The 11,756-nt window shown below is 36.7% G+C and overlaps 1 protein-coding gene across 1 annotated transcript; it reads left to right on the top strand.

Moving 5' to 3' along the window:
* The first annotated feature begins 12 nt into the window (after positions 1–12).
* LOC110455742 (39S ribosomal protein L50, mitochondrial-like) lies at positions 13–8,113 on the top strand. Its single transcript, XM_021506082.1, has 4 exons — positions 13–120; positions 2,136–2,296; positions 4,188–4,323; positions 5,970–8,113. The coding sequence occupies exons 1-4, from the start codon at positions 40–42 to the stop codon at positions 6,264–6,266; spliced, it is 675 nt and encodes a 224-aa protein (XP_021361757.1). The 5' UTR covers positions 13–39; the 3' UTR covers positions 6,267–8,113.
* Positions 8,114–11,756: the final 3,643 nt, after the last annotated feature.

Genomic DNA, 11,756 nt, shown 5'->3' with positions numbered 1-11,756 from the left:
AAGAACAAACATTTGAAGGAGGCAGATTTTGAAAAGAAAATGGCAGCGTCCTTGCGAACAGTATCGTGCAGTCGAATATGCACGGGTTTGAGATGTTTACAACTAGGAAGTCGATCACAGGTACGTTTATTTCATACAAAAAAAAGCAAACTTTATTTTGAGAACATACAAAAGACACTCAATTGCTCATAAAATAATCACCATGACGGTCATGTTGTGAACTTGAGCTAACGTGATCAGGTTTTCGAACCTCGGGATACTTGTTTTTGTTGGCAATGTCCGTACGGATACTGTGAAATACAGGTAAGTAGGTGTAACCTGATCAGCTGACATTCATACAGAAAATGCTGTCTATTTTGTGAAAATGACAAATTATATCTCCTCCATTGCTTATAATGTATTGTAGAATAGCTATAAATAGCACACAGAAAAAAAATCATGCTTACCTGTCGCATTTGCACTTGCGTCCCATTCAATTTCCTACACACTGAGTGGTTTGTCCTTTTAACAAAATGCTAGACATTGTTTGTCTTTGTGCATAAATGTACTTCATTGAAAGAATGATGCCCTTTTTGCCCCATTAGTGTTTAAAAGAACTCTAGATGTGTGGTTTATATTCACTTGATATAAATATTCCCCATTTGAGTAATAAAATTGTTATCAAAATGGGTAAATGTTACCAAAATGCAGGATTATTACCCATTTGCAGTGATAAATCTACATGCGAGTCCTGAGTCCTGTACTCATAGAATTTTGATGGGAATCACAGAATTTCTGGAAATGGTTAAATTTAACATTGTGGGAATGATTGCTTTTAGCATTACAGTTGAAAAGGACTCATAAATATAAATTGTAGATGGATCACTGCATTTGTGCTGTTGAGCCCAGACGGTTTAAGCCCCAACAACATACACTTAAATTTTCGCCAACTTTCCATAGTCCAATTAGATGATGAATATTACTAAACAGATGGACTCTGGGTAATGTTTCGCCCGAAATCCCGTTCGCTCTAGGTTTAATTTGTTAGCACTAGATTGTTTCGCCCTAAAAAAAATGTAAGGACAAAACATTGTTTGGAATTTTCTTTCAATTTTAGTAGTTTTAAGTCACAAATTAAGTCTTCTTAGTCTTCCATTAAATTAAAATAAATTTTATGAAAAGAAATGTGTTTGTGTTGTTTTTAAGCGAGTGTGACAAACGGCAGCTGTGAAAAGCCGACCTCGCACTCGCACAGTTGCGTATTTGTCTCCATGAAATACATCAAACAATATAGAAAGTTATCAATAAGTTTAGTTGATATGTTTAAATATTAATTATTATATTAGTGTATAAATTTTTAAAAAAAAATTAGGGAGAAACAACCTAGGGCGAATAGGATTTACAGTGAAACAACCCTTAGCGTTAACAGGATTTAGGATGAAATAACCCGTTACCAGACAGATATACGTGTATATAGTACTAGTATGCCCAATTACAATAAGAGGCCGAACCCTACTGCATTTTGGGGACATATCGGGAAAGGTCCATACAGTGCAAACCTTTAAAATAAGACCATTTCCTCTGAAACTTTCAGGTGGATTTTGCATTCAGATGATATCTCTTCTGAAAGTTGCTGCATGATTAAGGTCAAAACTTTTGTGAAAATTCATTCGTTTTACACGCTGCCCAACATTGGAGGACCTCAACACTTGCCCCATTGGGGTTTTATTCATTTGAACGAAGATCTACTTATAATTAACACTGTGAATATCATTCATAACTTTACTGGGATGACTGTTTCTGCCAATGGTACTCTTGATTTCAACTCTTTTTTTGTGAAGGGGGGGGGGGGGGGGGGGGAGATGATCACTTGAATTGCATTAGAAATTATTTTCCATTAGAAATTAAAGGATCAATATATCATGAAAAATAATTTATAATTTAACATGTGTTACAGTGCTATATTTTGTGCACTATGATATATAATGTATTTAGATAGTATGCTTTTTTGAGTCTCATTAAATTAATTAATCATTAATTAACTTGTTGTTATTTAAACCTCCCTGAATTGGGAACTTCTTTCCTCCTGCAAGATTCACATCTTTCGGAGGTGTTAAATTGCATGGAAGTAAATTTGATAATGTTTACATTTTTAGTTCCCTGCAGTTCCGTGTCGTAATGCCACTATTCTAAAGAAGTTTTGGAAGGGCTCTCCAAAACCTAAACCAGTGGAAGAAGATGTTGATGACCTGTACGATTTTCCAGCAAGTAGTCACATAAGAAGTTTAGATGCAATGCAGTGCCTCAGAAAGAGAAGGTATTTTTTTAACAGAAAATTTTCAAACACATATTTCGCACAAAGGGGCATAACTCTACCAAAAAAGGTTGAAATCCCAAATTAAAATGCCAGTGCACATCTACATAAGATACTGATCATTCATGCAAAGTTCAATGCAATCCACCTTTTAGTTAAGGAGGAGTTCAGCAGACAAGTATTTCGCACAAAGGGGCATAACTCCATCAAAAAGGGTCTAAATCCCAAATTAAAATGCCATTGTGCAACTACATAAGATACTGATCATTCATGCAAAGTTTCAATGAAATCCACCTTTCAGTTAAGAAGGAGTTTACTGCGGACGACAGACAGGGTGATTACAGTATACCCCCCACTAACTTTGTTGCGGGGGTATAATAAAATACTTTTACATCCCTGATAAAATGAAGCATATCACAAATACATGTACCGGTAATACAAAACAAATTAAAAAACATAAAATATTCCAGTTGCACAACATATAGTTTTCCATTTGCCAAGGGGGCCGCGGTTGCCAAGTGATTAATTATTACAAGTAATTAAGGCATCTGTCGACATTCTACTTCCACTAGCCCTACACCACTGGGTCACTGGTTCGAGACCTACGTGGGGCAGTCGCCAGGTACTGGCCGTTGGTCGGTGGTTTTTCTCCGGCTTTCCTCAATCATCAAATCCTGGCATGTCCTTAAAATGACCATAACTGTTAATAGGAAGTAAAACACAAATAAACCAAACCAACTCAAACCTTTTGCCAAAATAGTAAATACACAAAACAAACTATTTATTGTTCATTAGTTCTCCCCTCTCTATAACATCTGATTTTAAAGCATCCTTTTCTTTCAATGTTTGGTGGTAACTTTTATTGCATTGTATGATTTTCTTCAATAAAATTTGCAATATAACGGCTGATTATCATTTATGCAAAAACAAAATTGTAAAAGTGATGCATGCTTTCATAAATATTGCCCCATTGTTTGTACTTATTTTTTCCTTCGGTAAAAATGTTAAAGACAAGGTCTAGCATAGATGTTTAAAGAAGCAACTTGTTTCAAATGTATTTGTTAAAAGTGCATGTTAAAATAGTTTTATCATAAGGACCATAACATAATGTGGTACTGTATACCAGGAAATGTTTCACTGCTGTTTAATTTTTCGCCTTTTTCACCCTCTGTGATGAGGACTTATAGAATCTTGCATGGGTCTGTTCCGTGGACAGGGATATCTCAACCCGAGTGTATGAGTTTGGCCGGTCAGCACGAAGCTTGCCGAGTGCTGACCAGCCAAACTCTTACACGAGGGTTGAGATATCCCTGTCTATGGAACAGACCCATGTTTGATTATTTTTCTCACATATATACAAATAAACAAATTCCAGTCGAAAATAAACATCCATCTTATTCTTCTGGCAAACCCCAAAGCCCTAGGGTTGGGACGGATGATTCCCCATTTACAACAATTGTATGACATCACAGAAACAATACAATGACGTCACATCGACAATCCATTATTATGACGTCATAGAGCGTGTCAGCTGTCTTTCCCTACCGCGTGTAAGATAGAGTTATCTTTTCCCTAGCAACAACGGGATCACCCTGTGAAGTATGTGAGAAATATTTATCATTACTGCGAATACATAATAAATATTACATAGTTATGAGATATGAAAAGCCAAATTATCACTGGGCCAAAATTTATTTCATGGGCGAATTTCACAGTATACTGTATATATACATGTGGAAAAATCAGATTTGAGAGAATGTATTACTTACCTATAAATGTTTTCCCTACCAACTTTTATTGGAACATGAACAGGAAATACAAAGTTAATTTTGTTCAGCCTGAAGTAAGGTAATGATGAAAATGTATGTTGACAATGAACCTGTTTGGTTTGCAGTGGTGTAAGCACAAAGAGAGGCTACTCTCCACCACACGATGTAGAGGAAAGGATACAGAGGATCGCCGAAGACATATTTGGAGAGAAAGAAGACTGGAAGGAAACACAGTTGACCGACCGCCAAAACAAGTATCAGGTGTGATGTGTAGTCAAATTTGGTTTTGGAAAATTATTAACCCCTCCTCTCCTTCCAAGTACAGTAGATTTCGCTTATTATCACTTCTGATTTGTCAGATGAAAATGTGATATCAACCGGAACATGGCTTTAAGAGAAAACATTTTGTTCTGACCATTTCAGGTGTCAAAACCTGGAAATTATCGTATTTAAATGTCCAAGTGTCCAAGTGATATGGTATTACAAAGAAGATGTTCAATAAAAAAAAAATGTGACTAACGTGTCTTTCTTTATTATCATCTGAATCGACCTGAATTCCAGCTCACATATGCACTACTTAACACAACAAATGATAAATAGACCAGTAAAAAGATCTGTAACTCTTTCCATTAAAGCTTCTTGGTCGCCCACCAGTTCATTCCTCCCTCCTTTTTCTAAGTCTTCACCCCCAAAGACAATGCTATTTACACAACCCAAGTTCAGGTGTCCTCTTGCCAATCATTCACCCAGTGCTTGAAACAAGATTTGGTAATAATATATTAAGCTTGCCAATTTTGTAATGGAGAAGACAAATGCACGGCCAGACCGGGGTTCGAAACCCGGGACTCTCCAAACTCTAGACATACTCTCTACCAAGTGAGCTACCTGATCACTGACGATTCACCCAGTCCAGTTCTGTTACACAAATTAAATAACTCACTTGTTGTCCTAAGCAAAATCAGTGTTGTTGTTATGCTGGTATAGTGGACTCTGGGTAAGCTGGACTCGGCCTAATCCTTAGATCTTTGTCTACATTCGGTAATGAGGTTGAAGCAGACTTCCTTCAATTCAGAACTCTCTACAAATCAGCCAAATAATATTGTACACTGCGAAACTTACCAGGGATCAATCTAGACTTGATTCACTACCGTTTATGGGTAGTTTCCCTACAGAAGTAAATTCACCTGTTTTTGGAAATTCCCCATGTGTGCTTCAAAATCCCTCCATTTCAACAAGAAAATAGCTGTTTTTTCTTCAAAAATATTCCCCATATATATGTTTTCTTTAAACTTCAACTGTTAAAATGCATAATACTGCATATATACATTTTCTGCACATAATTTAAACAAAAGTGCTACCATTTCTAGCTTAAAATTGTTTATAAATTGAAATATACTGCACACGTGTACATGTTAGACAAAACATTTATCCTTTACTTTTATGACGCTGGAGCCTTGTATCAACATTTCAATTTCCCCCAAATCTGAAAAAGGGTAATTTCCCCTAAAACCTAGATTGATCCCTGCTTACGACCAGTCAAATGTACCTTCCCTGGTAAAATCTGTACTCGTCAGTTCTTAATTGTTAATTGTTCACATTTGATAACTGTATTGTTATTATGCTGTTAATTACTTATGTTCCCTCTAGTAGTAAGTTTGCTATCATTACGGAGGACGGAAATGGCAAAAGGTAAACACTGACAAAAAATTCCTTGTATACAGTATGCATATTTATAAGAGGAGGACCTTTGGATTCTGAAGAGAGGAAAACTATTTTCTGAAACTATTACCTTTATTATATCGTTTATAATATGATACATTTGCACTTTTTGATGATCCTGTGACTTCTACTTTTATAAAGCATTCATAAAACTTTATTTTTTTTTTTTTTTTTTTTTTTTTTTACAGTTCCTGACTCGGACAATCAAGGAGTTTGATCACAACATACCTAACATGGTCCTGACGAAGCTGGATAAAGTCGACAACGTGGTCGGTCACTTCAGCACCGAAGTCCGGGAAACAAGTGCTCTAGAGGACATTTCTAAACTTGACCTCCCCAAAAACTTACACATGAACTTAGACTATATCCGATTTCACGACGAGAAAGAAAAATTATTCAGCGGTAAAACAGCCTTTCCTACACGGCCTACCATCGTTCACAGTATCAAGCACAAAAGACAATACAAGGGATCAAAACCGGAATGAAAGGATTATCTGCCCTTTGCTGCCATCATTTTGGAAACTTGTTGTTTGTCTTAAAGGTTCCCTGTACCACTACAGGCAATTGTAACAATGTATTGGAAACTATTTAAAAAAAAGACAATTCTGATTATTCATAGCTGTCAACCCTCCCTCATTAGGAAGGAGGCTCCCTCATTTTGACCAAAATTTACCAATCTCCCTCAAAATTTCCTTGTTCAAGTCCAAACTCCCACAAACTCAAAATATGCATCCTGTAGTCAAATGATCTCCTAATTAATGCAGGGTGTGTGTAATGATCATAACAGGTGTATCTGAATCAAATTAAGCTATTTTGATGCATAAAACCAACATGACTGTAGCTTTAACTTTTGAAAAGAAAAAGGCAATTCATAGCTGTCAACCCTCCCTCATTAGGAGGGAAACTCCCTCATCTTGACCAAAATTTACCAATCTCCCTCAAAACTTCCTTGTTCAAGTCCAAACTCCCACAAACTCAAAATATACATCCTGTAGTCAAATGATCTCCTAATTAATGCAGGGTGTGTGTAATGATCGTAACAGGTGTAACTGAATCAAATTAAGCTATTTTGATGCATAAAAACAAGATAGATAAATTAAGCATAGCAATCTCGGTCATATTTCACACACTTTCTCCCGCATTATGAATGTGGAGTGAGAGAGATCTCCCTTATTGGAGGTTTCAGAGGGTGACACCTACGAGACATACGTTTTGTAGCTGAATTGTGAAAAGAGATATTAACAGTGTTCTGAATGAAAAAATGCAATGTTCGTACTCTGGCCAAGTTACACATCAGATACTGTATTTATCTTGCAATAAAACTTAGGGGGACAACTAGGGCTGTCACAATATATCGGAAAACAGGTATGTATAATCACAATACACGGGTATATTGTATCGTACCACAATACAGAGATGAAATATTGCTGTATTGCAATATTTTTCAGAAGCTTATTTTTATGTATGAAGCATAAAGCAGGCTTTCAATAGTTCAAATTTTGTAATCGATGGTTGGTTCGACAAAAATCTTAAATCTGTGTAATCCATATTACACATGATTAAGTTTGATAACATTCTGACAACAATTAATTATGAAATTGAGCACATCTTTCCTATGACAATATATCGGGATACGTATCGCAATATATTCATTCTGTATTGCAATATATCATGATACACTCTTGGTGCATTGTGACACCCCTAGGGACAACACATAATTTCTTACTCAAAGAAGGAAATGGGCTTATTACAAATAAATAATAACAGCAATTGTTGAAATTTCTACTGAAATGCATTAGGTATGGGTGGGCTTAATACCAGATATTGTCTTATTGTAAGATAAATACAGTATATCCAAAAAACAAAAAGACAGGGAGGTTACTCTGTATGGAAAAAATAGAACTCTCTATAGTGTTTCGTCTACAGTGGGACAGGCATCCTTAAAAGACAAATTCTAGATAAGAACCATCACTTGAAACCATAAAGCAAGTTTTCTGTTTTACTATTGGAGACTGTGTGGTATTGTATAATATTTAGAAACTTTGTTGATATAAAGCAAGTATGAGAATTTGTATAAATTTTGTTCTGGAGTCATGATAATGATGACAACACTTAAATGGTATTGTCTGTCTAATGAAGAGTGTTTTATAAGAAAAACTATATAAGTACTGAAGTAAACACACATTAGTATTACAGGAATGGTATAGCTCTGTTTCATGTAACAGGGAAAATAGATTGTTTGTATTATCATTAGAGACGGGTCAAACACTTATATTTCAGGGCTGGAAATTGAATGACAGATAAATAAATGGAAAATAGTGTCTGATGAAAACAGCGTGTTTGTTAATTGCAGTGTTTTTACTCGCAGACGGCCGGGGTCGGATCCCCGAAGTCGTTTTTGCATGGATATTCAGAGAAAGTGTTTTTCTCCTGCCCACACAACTCCCAACAACCCAGGTGGAGTATAAAATGGTCTGGGGTGGATATTGCAGTATCTTTGCTGTAGCATATACGTGAGGTGGCACTATGAATGATGCTGTTGGAAGCACAGTCCCACTACAAACAGAAGGCATTACATCTCACAGGCGTACACACATAGGGAGATATTAGCCAAGTGGCATAGGACTAGTAGTTAGCGCCTGGGAATTCCTCAAAATTGTATTGATTAATGTATATACTAATTGTATTAATTGTATATCTATGTACTATAAAGTGCTTTAGAGTGGCTTATGTTAGCTAGAAAGGGCACTTCATCAAATGTTGTATATTATTAGTAGTATTTCTAGATCAGTTTAAATACAAGGGTCTTGCAAATTATACAATTGTATTAATTGTTCTATCTAACTAGAATTAGCTCATCATCACAGTACCATGTGCTGGCCTCTGCTGACCCTAAGCCACATGGCTAAAACCTCAGCATATGGTGATGTCTCCATGTCTGTCAGATATATATTTGTACATCATTCTGTTATTTGGTCATTTTGTGCTTCCAACATCTTTTTTTTTTTTTTTTTGTTGGGCCACCTCTGTTACAACTTATATTAGACACTGCAGTACACACCCCAAACCTTTGTATACTTTACCTGCGTTATTTGACTTGTGAGCACAAGAGAAAAACACTTTCTCTAAAAAGTCTGTACGTTATCAACTTTCGAGATTTAAACCCGACCGTGTGTATGAAAGGCTCGTGTTTCCCACTCAGCTAAAAAGCCCAAATAAACCCAAATTTAGTATACAGCTGCAAGAGTAAAATCGGCTAAATATTTTATTGAGCAAAAAAACAAGGAGATGTATCTACCTGATATATTTGATATCTTCCAATGCCTTGAAGTTATATCAAGAAAACGCAAAATTCAAATGTGATATGAAGGACTACTTTGTTTGTTAGAATTATCTCCCTTGTAAAGCAGTGTGAACCGCCTTGTTGACGAAACGAGAAGACTAGTTTGATACTTTGATGTACATCAAAAGAATCATGCGGTCGCGTAAAGGTGAAACGTATTGACTTTGAAGTCTGGCATCGCTCCTCTGTAATCTTCAAAGGACAAGTATCAGCCTAGTGATTGGTCAGTTTCTTTTACCTGACACCAATCAAATAGCTAGCCTCGTGCCTTCAATTTTGCTATGACATATTCCAGTGGTGCAGAGAGCGGAAGTGAGCGTAACCCCTAGATTATCTAGGATGAAGTAAGCTTAACTCCTGGATATCGAGGATGCAACGTCATGGTCTGACACAATCGGTACCTATCAGCAAAACACTTTTGATGTAGATGAAGGAGACTGAAGGAGACTTTGTACATATATGATTGGAATGTGACACAAATTAACGTCTATTGTTGACTTTTTGTAGACTTGATGTTAACATAGTCAACAGACTAAAGCAACAAGATAATACCAAAGTATTACCAGAAACGCAATTCGAATTCATAATCAGCAAACCTACCGCAAAATATGAACGAAGGAAATATTCATATAGTGATCGCTGAAAAAAGTACAAGGAGAACAAGACCAGGTGTTCCAGCGGGGCAAGAGTCTTCTACTTCATCGACAACGTCTGCCCATTAATATCCATTAAATCCAAGTAAAGATGTATCGAAATTGATCTCGAGGTCATAGACTTGAATCTCGCAGACTGCAGTATTTAGCTGTGTCCTTAAAAAAATATGTATTGGTTGCTACGTCACTGCACCCGCATCCTCGATATCCAGGGGTTACGCTCACTTCATCCTCGATATCCAGGGGTTACACTCACTTTCGCTCTCTACACCCCTGGAATATGTTATAGCAAAATTGAAGGCACGCGGCTAGCTATTTGATGCGTCTAAGGTAAAAAGAAATAAAAGACCAATCGCCAGGCAGATACATGTACCTGTCCTTTGAAGATAACAAAGGAGTGACAACCGCGAGATTCTTTCGATGTACACCAAAGGATCAAGCTTGTCTTCTCGTCTCATCAACAAGGTGGTGCACACCTAGCGTTTTATTTTGCCACGATATATTCCAGAGGTGCAGAGATCGGCGTTAGTGAGCGTAATCCCTGGATATCGAGGATGACCTTCATGTAAGGCAAAGAAATAATATGTTTCCTAAAGGCCTAGGCATTATGATGGCGACCATAAAACCTGCCTGAAGTCTTCACCAACTTGCAAGATACTTTACTCCGCTTGTTCCAGTCTACTCAGCTGTAAATGACTACTTGTTTGGGCAATGCTAGAATTGTTGAATGCTAGCTGTGAGCGCCGAAATAGCAACATCGGCTGTATGCTCCCCGAGGTGTTGAGAAATATATTGGCTGGTTGTAAAGGCCCAATTTAACCACGGATGATAATTTGTGTTTCGCTTTGAGACGACCTACAAACAAGGTTGTGATACAGCTGTATATAAGAACCTCGAATTATTATTATCGAATTAATATAAATTCGTCAAAGCCAGAACAAAAACGGGTACTGTAGCATAAACAATATGATTACCTAGGTTTATCTGGGCCCGATCTTAATGCTTGGAATGGCAACTCCACAGCATAAACCTGCAATGTAAACTTTATTTCCTGCTCTGACGTGTTTCGTGAAATCATATACTGCATGGAAATAGCTACCAACAAAAGCATGGCAAAGTTGCGTTCTTAAATATTGTAATTTCCAAAACAACATGCACCGCCTGACACAGCTCTGAAATTATTTGTTTTCCTCATTTTACGGCACGTGTCTTTTTCACAGATCTAGTCCATAATATTTGTGATTTACAAATATGGTTCGCTATGAATTTTTTAAGCAACATTTATTCGGAAAGTTTTGGGTTTCTATTAATCTAACATGATACTTACTGTATACCGGGAAATTTTCGCTGCAGTTTAATTTTCTGCTTTTTCTGCCCTCTGACAGATTTACCATTACATCGAACATTCGTCAAAAATATCATTTATATATAGAAGTTAGATGTGAAAGGCGAAATTAGCACTTGGCGAAAGGTATGTTTTTCTTTTAATAAATTATATTTACCAAAGTCGGAGATCCAATTTCCAACACTTAGTTACTTTTTTGTTCGTAGTGTATGGTACGGTGATCCATAAGGTGCAAGATTGCAGTTCTCGTGCGTGTCAAGTGTATATAAACCCATATGTAAAGTGGAACTGGAGGGAGTTTACTCAAAAAATGAAGATTGTCTCATCAATGTGTAGTGTGTGCTAAGTACTTTATTACGACGCATAATGTTCGCAATATGTGACAGTATATAACGGCGGGTGGTGGGTTGTGCGTGTTTAAATATATTCAAGTTAACTTTTTTAATCGCACTTAGTCCATCCTATTTCTTCAGTATCTGCTGTTTTTACCTAACAGAACCCCAGGAAATAACTATGGCTTCGAAAGTGAGAGATTTGCGGTACATTTTTTTCCCAACTGTGGCGTGTGCAGTAATCTTTTATGTGAATGGCTGTTTTGATAGATTACTGTCAAAGACGTGTCCAATCTGTACGT

The sequence above is a fragment of the Mizuhopecten yessoensis genome, unplaced genomic scaffold (genome assembly GCF_002113885.1).
Source record: "Mizuhopecten yessoensis strain PY_sf001 unplaced genomic scaffold, ASM211388v2 scaffold943, whole genome shotgun sequence".
In the NCBI taxonomy this organism is placed as follows: Eukaryota; Metazoa; Mollusca; class Bivalvia; order Pectinida; family Pectinidae; genus Mizuhopecten; species Mizuhopecten yessoensis.
The sequence above is the reverse complement of the archived record's forward strand: the minus strand, read 5'-3'. Positions and strand labels throughout refer to the sequence as shown.

Coding starts and splice junctions, on each gene's coding strand:
- LOC110455742 (XM_021506082.1), top strand. CDS start 40: ATGGCAGCGTCCTTGCGAACAGTATCGTGCAGTCGAATATGCACGGGT. Junction 121..2,135: donor AACTAGGAAGTCGATCACAG/GTACGTTTATTT, acceptor TTACATTTTTAG/TTCCCTGCAGTTCCGTGTCG. Junction 4,324..5,969: donor ACCGCCAAAACAAGTATCAG/GTGTGATGTGTA, acceptor TTTTTTTTACAG/TTCCTGACTCGGACAATCAA.